The following is a 23,444-nucleotide window of genomic DNA, read 5'->3' on the forward strand; positions in this document are numbered from 1 at the left end:
AAGAAAGAAACGTACACTAATTGGCGAAAATATTTCGACACTTATCATAGGAAACTTTTATCTCCATATAATATGCAATATGTATAATTTGTAGTAAGTGTATAATGTAATTAATTTAACTAAATGCCGAACGCCAGCCACGAAACGGTAAACAAGAATAAACGAAGCGAATTTTGACGGTGAGTTATCAGAAAAACGGCAGACCTCGACTCTTATCGAGCGGTTCTGGCTGTTCGTGCGTTGGTCGCGGCTGTCGTCCACAAATTGGCGGCAGATCGGTCCACTAATTACTCGAGCCAGTCGTGTTTTAAAAGCCCTGACCATCACGAACGATTTGCGTCGTTAACAGGGGAGCAAAAAGAACACCACGGAGTATCAATCGTCGCGTTAATCGTACACGATGACCTCCCAAACGAGACAGAAAATTATTCGCAATTGATACCGGTCTATCGACGATTTCCATATTGTAACTCATGAAACTTTACGCGCCCTCGTTCCTTCTCTTTCATCGCCTCTTAATCAGTGCTCTGTCCACGAAAATCGACTCCACTAAGTTATTACAAAATCACAGAAATGAACTATGCATACACGGATGATTAGGAAGTCCAAAAGTTTTCCATGAAATTTATCGATCGAAGATGGGAACAGCGCGATGGACGCGGGAAGTGAATCACGGTCGGAGTCTACGCGAAAGAGGGAACGGTCGGGTTAACCAGGAAATTGCAAGGCACACACAAAACTCGACTGCACGATGGAATCTTAATTCCGTGAGCGCCCGGAGTTGAATTCGCTTCAGCACCAGCTCCTCCGTCTCTCTTCATCTTTCCACGACGTTTCTTCGCTACGTTCCGTCTTACTTTGTCCCTCGTTTTCCTTTTCACCCCGTTCACCTACGAGCTTGGTCCCCTTCAGCTCCTTCGTCTCCTTTTCTACGAACCTCTCGCGCATCTTATTCTCTCTCTTTCGTAATTAGGAAGCAAACAGGGCGGCGGTCTTGCCAAGTTGGCGGAGTCGGAGATGAAACAGCAGTTTCCGTCTGCCCATTCTTCTTCCACCGCCGCTTCCCACCTCCAGCCGCCAGTATCCAGCACCGGCGTGCTTTCTGTCCCTCGACCATCTGACTCGTCGTCATCGTCGTTCACCTTCGCGCAATTCAGATCCGGTCAACGTCAGAAACGTGCAAAAATGGCAACGATACGATGCGATATATGTATATCTTTGCGATAGAAGTAGCCAGGTCTCGAAACGTTTCGCGCCTTGCCTCGTCGTTTCCACTTTTTCCAACTGGCGCCCCTCTTTCTCGCGTTTTCCGCGAATCAACCCCACCAACGAGGAAGTTCGTCTCGAGCATGAACGGAGGACGTTGGTTTTTGCCGTCCGAGGAACCAGCCCCGTCGCGCGCCCATGTTTTTCCGGCGACGAACTCGCGAAAAGTCGTGAAAACGAGTGTTTTTCGCTGCCGGTGAAATATTACTCATCTTTCTTTTCCCCTTGCCCCCGGCGGCATATATTAGACGATGTTGTCCCGAGGTTGTTATTTCTGATATTTTCCCCGACTTAAGTTCGAGCTCTGCGTCATCTTGCAACGCGCAGAAGTAACGGGATCGCCGTGGGAAATGGAGACTTCCTCCATGTCATTGGAATATTCTCCGACATAGACGTCAGGGGTAAACGACACGCGTTTTCTTGCGCTTAAAACTTCGCACGCATTCCTCGAGCTCGTTCAAGCACGCGTTCCAAGCCCCACCGCAAACCTGCAATCTCTTCCACGTTATTCCTGACACTTGTAGTTTGTTGTACATGTACGAGCAGTTCATTCATTCGCTCCCTCTTTTCGCATCTATTGCATATTATCCTGTTGCATTCTTGCACGACGTTATTATCTTCGCTTTAAAGTCCTCGCAAGAATATTTATTTATTATTCATCGTAGTGTGCCTATTTTTAGGATGTCGGTGTTTCATGATCGATCACAACGATGAAGGAAAGCATAGTTGGCCAAGTAGAGGTACAAAATCGATTTCGATCAACACACAGTCTTCTAAACTCGAACACGATTACTTGGACTTGCACGGAAAAGAAATATTGTTCCGGGATATCCGATCGCGGTAATTGCCGCGGTACGTTAATAGGATCAGATATACGCGAGTTGGTACCGTTCGTTTTTGTTTGCTGGTAAAAGCTATCGCAGTAAATATCCGGTTCGGGTCGCGTCATAACGAATTTTACAGGTGGCGATCGCCGATGTGGAATCACAGCGTACCCAGCTTGTTTACCAGCTTAATAATCCGTCAGAATTGATCGAGTTCGTTTCGCTACAAGAGATCTATTACATTAACTCCTCACGTCGCTTGAAAAGCTCGTATTTTATTTTATCTCGGCAGAAAAGAAACTGGGATTACTCGTATCTAATGCATAAAGGAAGAAACGGAAGATCGAGAATTTCTTTCTTTTGTTGAAAATCGATTGAGCACACAGACTGTCGGCTACATCGTCTCGGATCCGGCAAAATCTGCGCGGCCACGCAAATTTGAAATATCTGCGAATCGCTCGACGAAACTCGCCCGCTTTTAATTAATTATTCGCGCGTAAATCTCTTCAATGATCGTCCTACCTCTGCATCCTGGTTCCCTCATTCAACGGTGGCTACCCGTTTAATTTATAAAGGCCATAACGCGGTATCACGTTGAAAAATCGCGAGATAATCATCCGTTCGACGATACACTCCCTTCAGTCCAAAATAGTCTCAGCAACGTTCCAAGTACACGATATTCAAGCCGCGCATTATCCGCCGAATAATCTTAATATGTACGTGTTTCTTTCTCTAAGAAACTATCGCCTCACCCCGTTGCAACTGTCTGAAAAATATAAAAACCGACTTGGTAAATTGCTATCTCGCAGGCCCACCGGGTCGACTCTTTAATTAACAAAAAGTTTCCATTAAAAGAAGAGAAACCGGAGCATCGAAATGGCAATTTCCTGTCGGCCGCCTTATAGAACCAACCCCCTATGCTTCACATTATTTTGAATAAGGAGCGCTGAGGCAGCCGGGCAATCCATTTTCTTCGTCGCGGTCTCGGGGGATACTCTATGGAATTAGAGTATCCGAGAGGCTCTTTGGTCGAGTTTCCCCACCTTATGGATACAGTTGCGCGACGTCTATACGTGTACGGTGGGCTCGGTGTTATAACGAGCTCGTAAAATCGGTCAAGCATCAAAGTTTACACGTCCGAAGCATATGAACGAGCGAATTGGCAGAAACTTGAGAAGATAATGGATACGAAGGCTTATTTAAGATCGTATAAAATATACCTTAACCTTAATGCAGTTAATATTAAAATAGATGGCGTACCGGGTTGCTGTTCGCCTATTAATCGGCGCGACTACTTGATACTGTGGTAACGGTAATTTTTTTTACTTACTATGAAAGATTCGAACGCTTGAAATTAAGGCGTGAATAAAGAATAAGTGGACGCTAAAAATTTAAATCGAATGTGATTAAGTATATCTCCGGGTAGAGAACTCATTCGATATTGTAATAATCTAAAATTCAATGTCTCTCTTCCATCTGTATATATATTCGTCGAGTGTCTCGACGTTTCATCTAATCTCGTCATTCATACATCTTAGTAATTTTTATTTTAAAGTAATTTTAATTTTAATTTAAAAGCTCCCTACATCGCAGGAGTAACTGTACTATCGACGTTAGTTGTACAGCTTCTATCGAGTAATCGCGAACGTAATATCTTAAAACTCTGTCCGGTCCTAGTGACGAGGGAAGCAGCTTCGATATGGTGACGGATTACACGGGGAATTGCGACCGGCATTTCGTGAATAATCCACGACGTCGCAGATGTTTCTGTATATACGAGGGATGACGCTATACATCGGATGATGCGCTGGAAAGGTTCAACCGCGTTTAACTTGAGCTCGTCGATGCGGTGTATCTTTGAAGGCCCAGTGACACGAGATCTGCTATCGATTGCTCGTTAGTGCGTCGGAAAAGTCATTTTACCGTGCGGTTAGCCAACGACAAGTTGCCGCCGGAAACTTATCTCCGTAACTTATCATCAATTAACGACGCTTTATCAATGGATCGAGCTTATGACGAACCGATTCTATAATTATAAGGAGACAATTCGATTCTCAATATCGTACTCCTCTTACATTCAAATTAGTACATTAAAGATGACACGTACGATTGAACGAACCTACCGCAGGTTAGTTCTTACTGAAACTGCATGCATCATGTTCTTTCCTCCCGTGGCGTCTTAGGACGTTTCGATTCGAAAATGCCTCACGTAGTTGTTTTACCACAGAGGATTAACACTGTACGACGCACATAACGTAATAAACAAACTCTGGACAAAGCAATTTCGCTGCTACGTGCAACTGACAACTGGCGACAAGTTCAAACCTTCCGGTATTCCCCTCGGCCAGTATAAATAGACGACCATGTTCTCCAGACATAGTCAGTCAGCCAGTCGCACGAATCAATATCAGTGTCGAGTCATCGAGATCATCAGTCGAACGAATAAGTATAACGAATCAGTCTAGCGAATCAGCATAACAATTAGTATCAGTACCGCGGTATCGCGCGATCTTATAACGAACATCATCGAGCGAGCAACGCTTGCGATTAACTTTGTATTCTACATTTTAAAATATCTGTAAATATAGTTAACGAGATCAACTCGTCTCGTTGTCAATTTAACCAACAACATGTCTCACCGTCTACCACATTCCTCTCTTCTTTCTTCTCTTTTTCGCCCTTCATACACAGTTTGAATGCCACGCTGAGAATTATCGAAATACACGTGCCGAGCTCGCACCAATTACTTACGATTTATACGAGCCCATGAGAATCAAGTTATGGGAATATAGCTTTGTCGCTATCCGATCTCTGGTAGGGAAAAATGATCCCCGTTATCGGGGGATTTCGTTAAACCAAACCGGATTTAGCCGGGTATGCGATAGAGGCGTCTCGGAAAATTTGCCAATCACACGGCTCGTTAATGAAAGTCTTCCCAGGTGCCTGTTTATACTGCGCAACTGGAGGCGTGAGGGTAAACGTCTTACGTTCGTGCTGTAATATCGCGTCGGATGATATCGGGATTAGCAGCCGCCTCCGCGAACCGTAGTATATTACGTTTAGCCGGTTGAACGGTAAAACGGCTGGCCGTAGGAAAGTTAAACGCGACGAAATTAGAGGATCGAATCGGTCGATTCCTATGGGAGAGGTCAGGAATTGGAAATCCGTCGTTGGAAATCTCGAAGAAGCAGATTGCTTCGAATTAAGAAGGCTCCCGCGTTCCCACTATCGATCCACCGAGATTCATCGTGCTCTTCCACCACCTCATCGTTTCTGCCCCCGTTCCATCCCGCCTCTTCCCGTTCTCTTTCCCTCTCCGTATCTTTTCCCTATGAGCGTAAGGGATCACGTTCCACGAGGGTGACAATAAAAGTGGAAATAAACTTTTTAATACGTTTCACTTTGGCCTGGTTGTTCGGCGACGCGGCCTCTGCAGGGATTCGACCGCTGCGACCAAGGATACCTCGCGGTAACTTGAAATTTTTAATTAAAGTCATAACCGACTGCGGCTTTTTGTCCGGCTCCTCGAGATCGCCCACTTTGTATCCCTAGATACGGTTGCCTTGTCATTGTGTCCGCGAATCGTTTAGCGACTACAATGGCGTGTACTAAATTCAACGGTAAAAAAGTGTAAAAAATCCGTGGAAGTATAGGAGAAGAAGAAAGCGATGGATATTCTTATCTTCGAGATCGAAACTTTTCAGAGTTCATAAGGAAAGTAGATTCTCCGGTATTTCCTCGTGTTTATGGGATTGCTCTTGCAAGAGAGAGGACGTTTTCGTTTTAATTAAAATCCTGAATGATGAAAGAAACAAACGGCGGAAATTAGCGCGAGAGCTAAGTTAATCTTCGTCCCTCGAAGCATTTCCACCACGTTTCGACGACGCTGGGCATCCGGCAGGTCGCCGTTTCGCACGATATTTAGTAATTAGCCAAGGAAATACGGGAAACACGCGACAAAAGGCGGGAATTCATGCGGAGTTAACCCGATTCGCCGTCGAGTCGTAAAAGCAGCCGACCCCGGAAGCCAGGCAATGCCCTTTTAACTAGAAACGGACAGGGCAAGAAGCGAAGTGGTAGCCATGCTATGAATGTCTGAATTTACGTTAAAGACTGGCCCCAGCACTGCCTCTGTCCGAATTTCTAAAGAAACCCTCGTCGCGAAAAATCTGCCCTGCCCTCTTCTGCTTTCCAGTGAATCGAGCAAAAAGTAGATCTTGTTATGATTGTGCCGCACCGTAGTTTCTTAAATTAAACGTCCGACGCGACTTCGTCGTTCTTAATATTTCATAGCATTTTCTCTCTGGCCCTTTCCAGTACTTTTTCTCCGACTATAACGATATTTCAAAGCACCATTACACATGGAGGTAGCTTTATCCATTCGATTACTCGCGTATACACTGTACATGGTGAAATTTCATCGAAAGATTAACATATTTGTTTTATTTTTAAGTTGTGATCGAAGAATATTTCTCTGCTGTCGATTTTTTATTTCTTCGTATAACCGGATTACTTTGCCAGATATAAACTGAAACAAGCAATGTATCCGTGTCGTTGAAGTTTTATCTTCATCCGTAATAACATTTTATAAAATATACGTAAACCTTTAGAATGTAGCTTGAAATATGTGTCAATTGATGTAACATATCAATATGAGACAAAAGTGCCTTCGCAAGATTAATTTTCATTAAAACTTAATTGTATTACCTTTCTAATGGTAGCAATTTTAGCTTCTAACTAATGTTTCTATCGATATCTATTAACTGTATATGGTTGCCCGAGATAAAGTCAGTGGTAAAAACGAAATTAAATCAGTCGAATTGATTTTGGGATTAAATCGAACGTTTATTTCGAAAGTGGCTTGATTTCGTTTCTTGCAGAAATTAGGGATTCACGCATATTTCAATGTGAGCATTTTATTTGTACACAATTTATAATTTAAATTTTAATACATTCGTTTGTTTCCATCAATTGAAATTCCGTTAATAAATGGAATTGCGTAATCATTTACTTTGCAAGCCGTGTAAGTTCATTTCCTGTAATCTGTAACACGATCAAACAGTAGGAGCACCAATAATCAAAAACAAATGGGTAGCGAATGTAATCCTAACTTTTGTATCTGACATAATATATATTGCAAATACGGATGTGAGCAAGTTATTTAAATGCGATTCGGTAATATCGTCGATTATTATTTCATTTATTAAATTGTTGTTTTTATTATTATTATGAGATTAAATTGTTATAATTAAATGTTATTGTTATAACTTGAAAGTATTACAAGATTAATAATAGTTTTACACTTACATCAGGTCGTATCGAAGTGCAAGTCATTTGGTTTTAAAGAAAATATTACGACGTTGCATTCTTTTCTCAATTGACAAACTCGCATTAACATTAAAATCAGACAACGATACGGGTGTTGTTACCGTACTCTAACATGATATTACGATAATTGTCATTTATTTACTTTTATTCTATCTATTATCAAATACCGTGCATTTTTTGTATATTTCTGTACGCTGTGTATATATATATATTTTTTTTTTTAATAATTTTAAATACTTAAACTCTAATGAATTGTACAATTCACCATTTTTGTGAACGACGTAAATCCATTCGTGACTCCAGAAAAGATATATTGGTCTAGTTAATTCTAAAAAAAAGCTATTCGTATAATGTATTTACATTTACATAAACACATAGAGAATATTTCAATACGATGGAAACGCAAACACTCGAATGCTTGAAAACAAGAGAAAATGGACTCTCCATCACTTACACCACTCCCAAAATAAACGATTCGAGTACGTGTGTTTGTCACACTCTTGCACATTGAAAAAATCACGCTATCTGACTGCTATAATCTTTCGACTAACGAAACACATATATATCTACATTGCATAATTCATCGATGCTTTCGCGAGATGGGAAGACAAAAGAAGGTCCTAAAGAAAGCTCGAAAGAGAAATGGACTGTCTGGTAGGAATGTAGGAGGACAAATGGAAAAACGCGGCCGATTCGATTTATATAAATTCATGGCCGATCTCTCTGGAGAGAGAACGGCAGAGCGTATCACACAGGCACAAGGCGGTAATCCAACGGCGCTCATGATCCTTATCGTTTGTCTTTGCAGAGGCTTACGTGAATCTGGGCGCGGCGCTGGCCTCGGTCGGACGTGGAACGGAAGCGGCTGCGGTTTTGCGGGCCGGCGCATCCTTGGACGGTTCCGGCCTCAAGGACAAGAGGGCTCACGAGGCAGCCAGAGTACAGGCCCTCCTTCAATTAGGCGCTCTCTACGCCGATCAGGGTAGATTACAAAGGGCCCTGTCCGCGTACAGGGAAGCGCTGCATGCGTTGCCAGATCACTATCCACCTCAGGTCAGTGTTCAAATCACTTGCAGCTTGTTACTCCATTTACGCAGAGCAGCCACTTACGGACAAGCAGCTGCACTTCGCATTCCTGCATTTCCTTTGACGAATCGTCTTCCATCAAATCGATTTGTCAAAGGAATTTGTACGATTGATTTTACGGGAAATTACGCGACTTGTATATTCTCTGACCGCGTCTCGTGTTATTTGACACGTAAGAAGATATATATACCTACGATGAAGTCGTAGATAGGATTCAATCGGAGTGCTCGTTTACGTTAAGAAGGATCGGTTATGGCGAATCATGCCTAACACGCTTCGCAATTATTCATGCCACACGCGAGTCGAACTGGAGGCGAGAGGGTCTTGTAAAATTATAATTCGTTTACTATCGATCGACAGGCGGTACGATGTTTTGATTGTAACATTACCGCGAGCTTCTTCATTAAATCGAATTAGTAGCCGCGCACGATCGCGCGCGAAGGTATGTTTGCCCGTATGAATTGCAATTTTCGTAATTACCCGTTGTTGGAAAACACGCGAGGATACCAGGGGTGGCTAATTAAATTCACCAAGTATCGATCGTGCCCCAAAGTTGCACTCCTGCTATGATCGTTTTTTGGACGAGTCCAAGACAAAGTCGCGTATGTGCACGGCCAAAGCAATTAACGTTTTATCGACGCGTGGAAAAAATAAAGAAAAAAAGAAAGAAATAAACGGGCGAAATAGCAGTTTCCATACGAAAAGTAGCGCCGATGTCGACGTTGTTTGCATCACCGAGAGCGGAATGTCCCGCGTATGCAAGCCGGCCGCAAATATGATTTTCAGTCGCGTCGTAAACCAAAATTAAAAATTTTAAGCTCGCCGTAATCCTGCGCAACCGTTCTACCTCTCCCTCGGCCCATGGTATTTCTCCCGTCCATTTCCTCGCGTATCGTGCTTTCCTTTTTGCAACGCGCGAGAAAAAAAAATTACCGTCGCATTTAACTCTTTCAATTTTCATTTAATCTCCTGCGAATTTCCGCGCGACAGCCATCTCCGCGAACTCCTCGCCCATGATCCTTCGAATACGATAGCGTCGAGTCGAAAGCGGAAAAAAATCTGAATTGAAAATACTTCGATTATGCTCGGTGGAACGAAGTTATTATGGTTGTAGATAGCCTGGCGAGGAATTGGGTTGCGGGTTTTTCAGTCCAACTCATTGTACCATAGGCGCCGTTAATGTAGTTACATGGTGAATTTGTATCAAACTGCGACAAAGCTACGAGAAACGAGATATACTTTGAATGAAATAGAAACTTTGGAAGGGATTCGTAACTATGCAGCACGTGAACGCTGTATCGCAGAAAATCCTGACGTTGTCGGAGATCGATAAGTGTAACTATATCTCCATAGTTTTGCCATCGCCAGGAAACTCACGAGCGAGAAGTCTGCTTTGATTTATGTCACTGTAAATTACAGAATTATTCCATATCTTGGTAACCTTCGCGTCGGCGTTTCCAGCCACGAACAACCTTTTCAAGCCCCGTACGAGGCTGGCACGCGATCAATCCAGAAGTGATTCTCGACCTTTTCCATCGGTCGCTGCTCCGTCACAGCTCTTAATTGCTTTCCAAGGTTATTTCAACCGCGAGCAACAATTCCAGCTGCTCGATCATTGTCTTATGGGCGTCGTGGCTCCCGATCGCAATTACCTAACTTTCCCGTATAGAGGCAAGCGTTTGTTTTTTCTTTAAAGCATTCCATTTCCAGTTTGGAGAATCGTTTCCCTTATTCTCGTCACCGTGGCTCCACACTCGAGCGAGTTACTCTCCGAAAATTTCACCGATCATCCTCCGGCTCGTACTCCTTCCACCCTATCGAACGCGGTCCTCCAACAGTTTGGTGTGTGTTTTTTTCCAAGTGGAAACGCACGTTGAACTTTTTTGGACAACGACGCGACAACAACGACTCGTACAACGACCCGAGCTTCGCGCTCGACTTCGACGAAGAAAAGAGAAGTTTGCATTTTTACGAGATACTCCACCCTCTCCGACAACCCTCCCCTCCCTCCCTCTTTCTGTTTCTCTTCCTCCGTGTTTCATTCTGGCGTGTACCAGCCAGGTCACACTGGCTCCGTGCTTTCTACGTGCTCGTAGCGTGGCCGCGTTTTGTTCAGCGCATCGTCGTGGAATTCCTGCGCGACAATTTATACGAAAAGTATTTTTCGCCTTCTCGGGGCTCTCGCCGCAGACTACACATCACCGCGCTCTCGTGCACACGGTTTTCCAAGCGTTGCCCCGTCGTCTGGCGCGAGGGTACACACTTGCACACGCGAGAATCGTCGCTCAGATGCGCCAAGAAAACGGGATGCCGAGTCGTAGCTGCGCATTTCCGGCGTGGCCGTTGGAAATACCGAACTAGGATACGATTTCTTGATGCGTTTCGGCCTCCTTAAAGCGATGTCCCGGTGACAATTCACTACGTCGAAGGAATTTCCTCGTAAACATCATTGCAAGGGTGGTAGTTTTCTTGTACATCTTTCTCCCGCGCCATTCTCTTACGGGTATTACGAATGTCCAACAGATTCTTTTTATTTTTTCGGATTTTCCTCGATGCTAATTTATTCTATCGTAGGAAGAAAAATATTCGGTCGATCGATTTTTACTGGACACCGGGATTCGAACCCGGGATATATCTTCCGTTTGCCGGACTGCTTGTTTTCCAATTAAACCAACCAGGCGGTCGACGAATATTTTCTCTCAAACTCGTAAGTCTGAAATCACTGCCACTTACGCTATAACATTATCTTAATATTTCATGCTATTTTGAGGATAGCGCAGAACGAATTGAAAAAATAGTCAATTGCATTTTCATGAATATACATGAAATGTTTCCAATATAAAAAAATTCGTGTCAATATCGAGCGCGTACTATGCGACATATCCAATCTTTTATTCGAATTCATTGGTAATAATCCTCGTAGTGGACCAAACGATCAACTAACAAGCTCGCGCAAAGTGAAAAGCGGCATCCAATCGATCGGAAACACGACCATAATAAAATTGTATCGTGGAAAAAAGTGCATAGAAAAGAGAACACCGGCAAGATAGTGGAATAGGGGTTAGTTTTCATTAATCCGTGGCTATTTCTGTGGGAAAGGGAAGGCAATCGGCGCGTTCCACTCGGCGTGGTTGCGTGTAATTTTCACGCGGCCTGACGCGGAACCAATCACCGGGATGCGGTATCGAAACGCGGAATAATTTGCGCGCGCGCGACCGTCCACTGTAAAATACATCCATGGAACGGAACAGATAGCGCCATGGTACATTCCCGAATTCTATACACACCGCAACATCCAACGGGTCACCGATGAATTTCCATGCAAATGCGGCAAATTTCTAGCTAAACGGTATTAATAATTTATCACGGTACGACCATTTCGAATGTTAAGAAGCAACTACCCCTTTTTATTATTCACCCCGCATTGCTTTTATCATGTACACGCTACATTACCCGTGTACCATCCTTCTCTCGACCCTTTCATCCCCTAAGTGTCGTGTTGCGCCACCGTTTCGTAGCTACGATTCGTTCAAACTATGTTCCACGATCGACGAATCCAAAGAGATCACGCTGGCACGTTTCCACGGAAACTTTTCTCCCAGCCTAGTTGATCCGTCTAATTGATTAAACCCTTCTCACCGACGACACGAGAATCCGAAATATTTGATATCGGGGCAAATTGAAATTCCTCCGGCTCGAGCTTTTTGCATTCCCCGCGGGGAACGTCTCTGCGACCCGAGGAGCCGATCCGACTATCTCTCTCTCTCTCTCTCTCTCTCTTTCTCTCTCTTTGTCTTTCTCTCCCTATATATATGTATATATCCTTTCGTTTTATCCCTCGTTCGATCGGCGAACGTTAAGTTGCGCTCGCTAACTCGTTGGTTGAAATTGCGACGAAGAATCTCGCGCCAAGGTGACCCAGTCGAAAGATCGAGAAATGTCGCGCGTACGCGCCCTGAAATTCTGAAAATCGTTGGAATTTCTCGGTCACCGGCAGTGTTACCTTCCGACGAAGAATCGCGACACGTTATAATCGATCGTCCATCCGTTCGACGAAATTACGACGAAGAATTTGCGAGGGAACGACGCTCGGAGATTTCATGATTCGATCGTTCGACGGCACGCGTGCATTTCCGCTGGAAATCGGAAGAAATACCAGCGACCACGGGACGAAAGTTGCACGAGGAAAGAGCTGGACCGTGTGATAACGTCGTCGAGCTTGGAATTCACGGCCGTTCGGACAGCCAGATACCCTCTCGAATCGTAACTTTAAATTGCCCGGCAGAGTGATATCGGTGGCTTATGCGAACAGCATCGCGCTCGACTTTTTCCGATTCTCTTTTGCTGCTGTCCGCCTAGCTCGAGTTATTATACCGAGCCACTTCGGGAAAAACTTCTCAACTCTCGAGTTGTAACTACTCGTAACGTCTACCTCCACTCCGACGATAATCGTATCAAAACTGACTGAACTCTCTTGTCCAAATCCGCGCTCGAGTTTTAATAATTCGAGAACAATAATTTGGAAGCTAGGTTCAAGAGACGACGCTAGAAACGTTTAATCGAGAGCGGGTTATATTTTGAGATAAAAATAACAAACTCTTGGAACTCTCTCTCTCTCTCTCTTTCTCTCTGATCAACGCTTGGATCATTTTCTCAACTCTTCGACGTTTCAACAAGACCCTTCGTGCTAATACGCGTAACACGCATTCTTGGTACATGCAATTAAATCTGCACGTGCATTCTCTGAGTTGTTCCTCAATTTGAAGCCTAAATCGTCATTTCATACGAGTCTATATTTTACACATTTACACGATTTTCCTCAGCACGCAAGAATGATCAACATCTTCCGTATAAACGATTTTTTCCATATAAACTCGCTCGCGAGATCTACTGTGTACTAAACGAGGTACACAAGGACGTCTAAAAATTGAATTCAGAAAAAATAACCTGTGGGCAGGGCTTGTGAAAGCCAGTCCAGGTCGCTGTTTAACAAGCTACTTATCGAGACTCGTACAAAAATAAGGTAAACGAAAATCGCGAGCCGTGTCGCGGCCTTTTTTATCGCGTGTCACGTGACCGTGTAGGCTGCTTGTTACATATGTTAACCGACGGTATATCACGTGACCAAGACTATTAAATCCCAGGTAATTTACTTACATTTCGTAGAAATCGCCTTTGAACGCGATCGCTCGGCCCAGTCGTGGAACACGCGTAACGCGAGCTCAACCAACCAAGGATTAACATCCATCCTTAATAATAATCTTTTCATAACACAATTTACCTTCGTCACACTCGTTTTCCCCTCTTCGTTTCTCTTCGTTTCGTCAACAGAGTAACATCATCGAACTTCGTCGACCAGCTGAACGCCGGCTGTTTCATAACTCATTACCAGGATTTAATTTATCGTCGCATTCGTTCGCACTTAGCCCGACAATTAGTCGTTGCGCGTAATTTATCGCTATTTAGTCGCTGCAGAATTTATTGTCTTATTTCCAACAGCGCGGAGAAGTTAGAGTTATTACGCGGAAGCGAGCGAGTCGAGAGTATCGTTGTAACGAAAACGGAGGGAGAAACGAGCAGAAACACAGTAAGCTGGAAGGTAACTCCGTCTTTAATGAACGTCAAAAATTTCATCTGTTGTTCTGGTACCTCGACGAATCGGTCGACCTGGCTGCTGATTTAAGCTAGAGACTCGCGGTTGCCTGCGAGAAGTAAATTAATCGGCGAATCGTCTGTTCGCCCCGAGCGAAGCGGATCGTCGAACAAATCGAAATGATGCAAACGAGAAGAAGGGAAAGAGAAAGAGGACGAAGAAACCACGGAGAAGGTAGGAGAGAGAGGTAAAACGAAACAAACCATCGCTAGACGAGAGACATCGTTAGAGAATCGGCGGAGTGTTTTCAGGGTCGGCGGTGCCGGAGGAAAGGAGAGGAACCCGGTGAACAGACGTCGACGACAATCACGGATCATGATAATGAGACAATGGAGAGGCAGGCTCTCGCACAGACACGAACTATCGAGCGCGGTTTCTGCAACGACAGAAAAGAGCCCGACCCTCGACGAAAGCCTGCACCGGCTCCGCTATCTATTATGCGCTTGTGCACTCGTAATTATGCACCTCGCTTCTCGGGAATCGCAAAGAATTCGCGACCGTGCAGCGACAGCCGGCGTGCACGGTTTCTGTCTGCAGCTTTCGTCAGACTTTCTTTCATTCCGTGACCCTTTCTACCATCCATCCTCCGTGCTCTAGCAGCGGATAATAAATGTCCTGAAACATCCGTGCTCGTGACTCTACGAACGACGTCGTTGCGACGTCGCGTTTACACTGACGAAGGCTGGAATTATCTCTTCTGACAAGCTTACGACGCTTCCTCGATGCAATGGCGTTCAATTAGCGAAATATTGCCCAGGGGACGCGAATGTCTGATGGCTCTTATATAGTCGCCATTAAAGATATTCGTGTTACTCTAAGATTCTGGAAAATCCTTGACTAAAACGGCACACGTTTCATCCGTGTGACGGAGAACTAGAAAATCTTAGGAATAAATCCAGCGGCAAATTCCCCCACTTTTCTTTTACAATCGCCTTCCTCTCCTTCATCCTCTGTCTTATATTTTTCTTTTCTCTCGTTACAATGCAACGAATTGTATATAACGTTAGAAAGAAATAGGCGCGACGAGCGACGTAAGAAATATCGGAATTCTTTTGTATGATTAATAAACTCAGCTCTTTTGGACAGAGTAAGAAAGCTGCAGCGAATCAAGATTAATAAGCAGACGTCAGAGTGATATGGTTCTCAATTGATTCCAGTATATCGATTGAATCGCCTGAAACTTCTTCCATTTCGTTTCCTTTTCTCCCCTCCCATAAGTTATCGAAGACAAGCAAGTTTGCGACATCGTCGCATTAATCGAGAACACATAAATACAGCTCTCGAACTCTCGACTCAGGAACACGAAAGATATTTCAATCGTGGAACTGGGAATATCATGTATATCACAGATAATAATTAATTTATCGCGGATACGACGACGAAATGGACCCCAAAATGTTCACCCCCTTCTAACAGTGTTATCAGTTACGAGAGAAAAAACTTGGCGACTCCTGTGGGTACTCGACCAAGTTTCCGGAAAATCACCAGCTAAGAAAAAATTAATAACCGGAAAGTTTCGACCCCTTTTTCATTTACCCTCACAACGTGTACAGATATCCAGCACGGAACGGTGCGTGACACGCCTCGATTTCGTTAATCAACCAACCCTCGGGGCTCTCTCACACTCCCTGTTCGCTCTTGATCGTTCAATAAAAACGGCAGTGAGAATCATTATCGCTGTTTGTCCTCTATTTGCTTCTTTTCTCTCTCGTCCAGTGTCGAAGTGTTTCGCCAAGAAATTCCACGTTGCTCCACTGTAAGAACTTTGAACAAACTCCATGAAGGGATCTACAAATAATTCGAAGAATGCGATTAATTGTTTCAAGTTTGAGAAAGAGTAATCCCTCGTCCTGGATATCGCTATCCGGCGACGATAGTTGCAAATGATTTATTATTCACGAAGATCAGCTCACCGATAAACCGTATCATCGTAAAAGATAAACTCTGTGTACTTTTTTTTGTAGAAACGCAAATATTCCAATATATAAAATATTCAACAAAGAACATATGTTTATTTAAGTAAAATCAATTTGCATTTCTTTCGTGCACCATCGCTTATAAAACAGGTTATGAGTATAATGTGTATAATGATTTTTAAATTGAAAATAATAATAAACGGTTTATGCATGAAAAAGCAAATATACATATTTACATCGTCCATGCACGTGGCTTTAATTGCTCGAAGAAAAACAGTTGACCAACGAAAGAATTGTTCTAACATGAATCTTCCATATCGAGACTTCATACGTCAATTTCATTTATCGCAAAGAGAAAGATATTTTCAAAGCTCCTCTCGACAATCGTTTCCAGTGAAATAGACCGTACATCGAAGACACGACCGAAAACTCCCCATCGACTGTTCCTTTTGTTCAAAAAAAAAAAAGAGGACCGATCATTTCATATGTCGTTTTAATAACAGAGGGTCTCTTTGTGCCGCGCTGTTTAAGTGGCTAATTAGGTGCTTGAAACCCTCCGGCCGACATACAATGCCGCTCGAGGTAATTTCGCGACCCCATCTACTTTCCATCTTCTCTCTGTCCACCCTTCTTCTACGATCTTCCCCGCTCTACACGGTGCACGCGCGTACACCCTCCCCAATCTCCATTCCGTTCATCCCTATGTACCTCATTTCCTCGACATAGCTGCCCACGGATCTAACTTTACTCTGCCCTCCCCTCTAACATGAATTCTACCATCGTGTCGTCCCGTTTCGTAATTTCACGAAGAACGCGACCTTCCTTCGTGCATCCCCATTACCCTGTAGATTCGTTGAGAGCTCGTCAAATCCCTCTGAAATTCCTTCTTTCTCCACGCTATACTCCGATACGATCCTCGGTCGAGGTTAAGACCGCGAGATTCGCTTTTTGCGTCGTACGCCGTCTGATTGGCGACGAAACTGGAAATAGAAGGTGCGATTACTAGGTTTAGGAGGGAAACTCATACGCGTGAGAAGCAGAAATCAGGGTTTGCTTTCGTTCATTTTTTCTCTTTTTCTTCGTCGTGAGAGGATGGGATGTCTTTGAGAGGTCGACCAGTCTAGAAATGGTAAAATCGAACGTCACGTTCATGGTGCTCGCGTCTCGAACACTTGGAGGGTTACCCTAGGGACCGAGACCGCGACGCGGCGGGGAGTATTCGTAGTCGTGGTATAATAGAGTCGATAATGTTCCATTCCGACCGGCTCCTTTTTTTTTTTCCTTAGCAGCTTGATAGAGTTCTCCGTTCCCTCGAGGCGCGTTCGTTGGCTTCACAGCTTTATAAACCGAAAGCAAATCTAAAGGTATTCGATAGAGGCGTGGAAAGAAAGAAACAAGCCGGTGAAATTTCTTGGAAGTCGCTGGTTGATTAAATCGAGGCAGATTAGCGAGTGACAATGCGGAATTTTATTTTCTCTTCTATCGTTTTCCGATATTACTGTCATCGTCGACTACGAAACTACCGGTGATCGTTGAAAACTTGAAAGAGCATGTCGCTCCGCGAACGACTATAGAACTTGGATGATGGAAATAACGCGACTGTTTCAGAAAATTTGAACGCGATTTCGACCGTAAACGATCAGCCGCGGTGAATTTAATGGCTAGACAGACGCAAATGGATGTTCCCAGTAATCAAACAGTCGCGGATTTCCAATCCGTCGGAAGCGCCTCGACGCTTTCCACGATTTCAAGCCGGTGTGTGCTCGAATTTTCATACGTTACATCAGGAAATATCGTCATTATCGTTGCGATTTCAACGCTATAGAGAAAGTCTGTTCGAATAACCGATGCAACGGTGATTAAAGCGAAGAGAAACGTCGATGCCGCGGTAAAACGCGTCATCGCGAGTTCTATGCGACTCGTGATAACGCGAAACGAACGTAACTCGTAGAATATACGAGGAAAAAATTCGAACACGTTCGCGTGTTTACACGACAAATTTGTCGATATTCTAGTTTCGCTGGTCGTAGCGTATAAATGTACAGGCAATTTTTACAGTGTTCTCATTTAACGAAATTAATAAATGGACGATGTCGAAGCTAAGTTGCCGAGTATTCAAGTTACAACTGGCGGAATTCTGAACAATTTCGGAAACGCTGTGACACCGGTACGAAATTTTAATTGGAGCTCGATTAATTGAGATCTTGTTAATTGAAATCACCAACGCGAACGGGAATTCGTATTACTTGATCGCGAAATCGTAACAATTTTTTATTTTCATCGCGAAACTCCTATAATATAAATGTAAAGGGGAAAACTATTTAAAAAGAGTTAAAGAACCCTATTATTCGCTGATCTTCTCTCTTAAAAACCTTCTCATAGAATATTAACGCATCGCGGTAGAACTTATTGCACGATCTAATACCCGACTAACGTGGCTTCCAAGAGTCCGTTAAGACTACCGGAATAGCTTTTAAATTACACGGCCCACTTCCAGTCGCATCGAACCGCGTGCTGGCTTCGCGCGAACCATATCCCATCGTGCGAAGGTTTTTGTCTGCAATTTTAATTTTAACGCGAACCATTCGCCAGCAGCTCGGTCTTCCGGCGTAGCGGCGCACTTTAATCTTCCAGAAGAACGTCCATTGTATCGTCCCTCCTCTGCCTTTTTCTCTTCCTGTCCTCCTTCGTCGCAGCACCAACCCCTGTGAAAGTTTCGCGCACCGGCGACCATCGCCACAACTTTTGCGCGCGCTAAATCGCGAACAGAACGTACGAAGAGAGAACAAGATGGGGAAAAACAGCGGGATATCGCGAGAAAGAAAGGAGGACGGCCACGTTTCGCGGTCACACCCCATCCCCCACCGCACGTCGTTCCCTTCTACTCTCTCGAATTAAACACTTTTGCTTTTTACACGGTCCGCGTCTCGCTTCCTTTGTTCTTCAGCGCTGCAATACCGCTGTGCTAACACCTCACTACTCTGCTTTTGGCTCGTTCGAGTTTCTGGAAACTCGGTCGCCCGTTCTTCGGGCAACTGGAACAGAAACCAGCAGAAGGAGCAGCTTTTGAGCGCGTGTGACGCATTCAAAAGACCACGTCGAAGCTTCGTTAATGCCGCGGTCTCATCTTCTTTCCCTGATTACTCGCCGCCTGGCCATTTCGCGCGCGCATCACGACTGCCGACCGCGAATCACCCGCGACCACAGAACATCCGAGAGAAGAACGTTAGCAAAGGAGAGAAACCTGGCATCTTTTTAAGTAATGAAATCCTCCTTGGTAGAAGCAATGCCGCTTTCCTTCCTTCCTTCCTTCCTTCCTTCCTCCTTTCTCTCTCTCCTTCTTCGTGATGCTTATTACGCCGCGCGCGGCCTCGACTCCTTTCATCCGCGGACTTCTTCTTGTTCGCCGACGAAATTCTTCGGGATTCAATGGAACCGGCGAAGGAAATAATACGACCTTCGTTTAAATGGACAGCTTGAATCCTTATCGAGGCAGAAAGGATCCCCTGTTCCCTGAAGCTTTTGTTCAAACGGGCCCGAGTGAGTTTATGTTTAATAGAAGTTGGTAGGTTTAGTCGATTGTACCTTAGAACACGGCATAGCGCTGTATTTTCGGTTTAGTTAAGCTCGATTCTTAAAGTGGATACGCAGGGTGGTAACGCTCATACGAAGCAAGTCGAACAGTAACAGGTAACGGCAACGTTGGAATTATGCACGTAAGATTACCCTCAGTTTACCATATGGACATCACATCTGCTATTTTTCAGAAGTTGAAATTTCCCACATTGCATAGTGTAAAGTTACAACTCGGACCACGCCGACAGCTTGATTGGTACCTTAAGATTAAGGACCCGGTTTCGACGCATCCGCTCAATAGCAAACGACGTGTCATAATCTTCGACATCAGATGAGAACTCGACGATAGACCACCGGACGATTTCGTAAACAGGACACATCCTCGATGAGGTACGCACAAGACGCTCACAACAATTCTATTGGGGATTGGACAGAAAACGTTGACGATGAAAAAAGATTCTAAAGATGATGAACCAGTGAAGTCCGGTGGCGATGCTGTCGCAAAAGAAAACTCTTACTCGGTGATGATCGCCCCACCACTGGTCGCTTGCGGGTGGAATCCCAGGAAAAATGGGAAAACCCACGTTTCCCCAATTTTTACCTGATGGAGCAATAATCACAAGGAACCTCTTGACTCGAAGATGTTTTATGCCATTTGACGGCCTTAACGGAAAATCAAAAAGCCTCGTTTTATGACAGTTCCTTAGGATTATCGCGATCCGATTAATTCTATGTGCACAGCTGGTGGCCGCCTCGAACGTAAAGAGTCACGTAAAAAGACGTAACAATGCAAATCACAAGCATGTTACAACTCTTTAATCTCCCTTCACCTTGAGCGTTAATATCGTTCAAGATTCGCGATCACAACCGAACAGTTGCAATTTAATTGATCGCCACCTAGTTGAGAGGTCGCAACAATGCACGAATGCGGATATTTGTGTAAGAACGGAAGGAATAATACGTTTTACGAAATCGAGAAAAATGACCAGCGATCGGTTTCCATTGGACGGTCGCAGCCGTCGGAACCTCCAGCTTTCATCGGTCATATTTCTCTTCGTTTATCGATCCAACCGTGTCTGATTAAGGCCGTCCTTTGCTACTGCCACGCTAATTCGACCGACAGGCGGTTCCAGCTGCAAAAAATTACGGCTCGGTTCGACATCGGTTTCTCTTTGAAACTCTGGTGACGAAAAATTCGGAAAGTTTGCGTCATGTGGCGCTGAAAATGTACGGGTCAGCTGGTGTAGCAACACCAAAGTAAGAAAGTATCGGAAGACAGTCTCATGAATGTTGTCACGAGCGGTTTGGCACCATCTTGTGAATTAGTTTAGCCATTGAAACGACGCAAAAATAATCGGCCAGAGTTCCCGTAGGATATTTTCCTGGCCCATAAAACTATAATTTCGTTCCATCTCTCGTTCTTTTCGCGTTATACTCGTTCCCCTCTCGGTCTCTTTACCTTCAAACTGAAAACAATTCCGGACGATTCAATTTCCTTCCCGTGCAATTGAACCAACAAGAGAGAGAAAAAGAGAGAGAGAGAGAGATAAAAATCATCCTCGGCGACCGAAGGAAATTTAATTTCACGGGGAACGATGTTCAAAGTACCGCGATACTTAAGACTCTGACCTGGCCAGGTATACCGGAGATCGAGAGCAATCGGAAAAACGAAAATAGTTGTTTGCAAACCGTTCGATGGTATCGAGAGACTCGTGGTATATCGTATTTCCTCTGTTCCCTTCGTCGACCTATCGTGGTCATCGGCCGGACCAAACCTCTGGGAATTTCAGATATTAGAGCGTGATTCGTTTTTCTATAGATCGACCGATAGAGAAGGAAACCTTTCACCAAAATTCCACGCTTCGCGGTTGCAACATAGTGCAATCGCTCGAATGGTCAATTTTGATTTCATCCAGAGGCGTTTCATATAGATACATTTCTCGCTAACCGGAACATAGTTCACTTGGATACACGAACAAAGTCCATATTCCGCTAGAAACCGCAAACGACCCAAGAAACTCCGCAGGAGCTCGTTTACGTACTCCATTCGAGGGTCTCTCTGTGGTCGAAAGTCAAAGCCGTGGTACCTCGTGAAAAAGCGGCGTCCGTTATCGATTTCTCGTGAAGCAAGGGCCGGATCAAATAAGCGAAGAAGTCGTGGATAGAGAGACTGCCGTTGATGGAACGAAGGCCGCCTGTGATGCTGAATGACGGTCGAGGTCTGAATCGTGCGAAAATAGACGCACGAGAAATGGTCGAGAAAGGAAGAGGTGGGGCGCAAAGGTTGCTCGGGACCCGGCGAAATTTAGTTCCCGAAACGAGGGTCTAATCGCTGCTGCGATATCTCTCAGGACTTTACGACGTCGTCCGTGTACACCTCACGCGCGCAAACACGGACAAACGTGTACTCATACTTGGGCAAACAAACACACGCTCGAGCAGACCCGCACAAATGGAGCAACTGGCGTTTCGACGACGACAGAAAGAGAAGAACACGTGGAAACGTACACGTACACGCGGCACGAAGTAACACACGTTCGTTGCCGCGTGCACGTGAACCGAGATCTCGATTCAAAGTGTAGGTACGGGGGTAAAACATCACCGGCAAGATTACAGCGGAGTTTCGCCAGTTTCCGATGTTTTATCGCGATGACCCCCGGTCGCGTTTCCCCAGCAAAGTCCAGAGGTTGGCTGGCCGTTGGCGTGGAAAATCGGACGAAACTTTGGAATAATACGCTAAGGAGGCGATCTTCTTTCTTCCTCTCCGTCTGTGGACTTCTGTGTGCACGAAGAACACGATTATCGGAAATTCGTGATTCTCGACGTGGGGCGCGTTCCACTCGTGGAATGTCATAGCCGTCCGAGACCCGGTCGCTTCTCGAAAACGGGAGGGAAAGGAAGAGGAGGAAGATGAAAGTTTTCAACGATTGGGAACAGCGTGAGCGAACAAGTGGAAAGGAACCAGCGGCGAATCGAACGAGCCGAATCGAGCCAGACGATCGTCCAAATGTAAGAAAAGAAGGGAAATGAAACGCATCCACGACGATCGATTGACGTCCGCGACAATTTACTCGTCGTTCGCGACCAGCCTTTTTCGCGATCAGATTTCACTGCCGTCCTTGGCGCCGCGCAAGAACCGAATTCCCGAGCTTTTCTCCACGAGATCTCTCCGGCTGGTACAGAGGATGATTTACGAGCGACACTGATAATTACTTTGGTTGCGTTAATTTTCGAGTCTGATTAAAATGTCGCGTTGAATCGGATAACAGCGGATAAACGGGTCGGAAAAAATCGTCTGTCCACCGCAGATAACTCGCCGTCACCTACGTATTCCCAGAATTTTTAAGTGGATTTCCTCTTTCCAGTCAACGATGCGACGCGTCAAATTCGGCGGAAATATTTTTTGAAAATTTCCAGGATCGCGCGAATTGTAATTTATCTCTACGCTACTCGACAGTTCGATATAATTTGGAAATAGTGAGAAACATTGTTTGTTACCCCACGAGATAAACAAAGGATCGTGAAAAATCACGAAATCATGGCGAAACGACTGGAATGTTTGTACGTCCAATACAGATCAAATGAAAGACAATTAACGAGAGAATAATCGGACAGTCGATCGTTTGAACGAACGCTCGCCACTATAATCGAATTTCACGGGTTTCAGTATCTTCATTTCTTGCTCGTTGCAAATTTCACAACTCGTGGCACACACACAGAATATGTACTGCGACAGAAATTTATTTGAAAATAATATATCGGTCCGTGCTAAGATGATCGATCGCTAATTAGACG

At 44.6% G+C, this 23,444-nt stretch overlaps 1 protein-coding gene across 2 annotated transcripts in view; it reads left to right on the forward strand.

Annotated features, from left to right (window-relative positions):
- Nucleotides 1-23,444, forward strand: part of LOC100741267 (protein O-mannosyl-transferase TMTC2) — a 171,923-nt gene that overhangs the window by 134,980 nt on the left and 13,499 nt on the right. For both annotated transcript variants that reach the window (XM_003492179.3, XM_024370004.2), the window contains exon 7: nt 8,227-8,471. In XM_003492179.3, coding sequence (XP_003492227.1) covers nt 8,227-8,471 — 245 coding nt within the window. The remainder of the gene's footprint in view (nt 1-8,226; nt 8,472-23,444) is intronic.

Source organism: Bombus impatiens, unplaced genomic scaffold (genome assembly GCF_000188095.3).
Source record: "Bombus impatiens unplaced genomic scaffold, BIMP_2.2 scf_0664, whole genome shotgun sequence".
Classification (NCBI taxonomy): domain Eukaryota; kingdom Metazoa; phylum Arthropoda; class Insecta; order Hymenoptera; family Apidae; genus Bombus; species Bombus impatiens.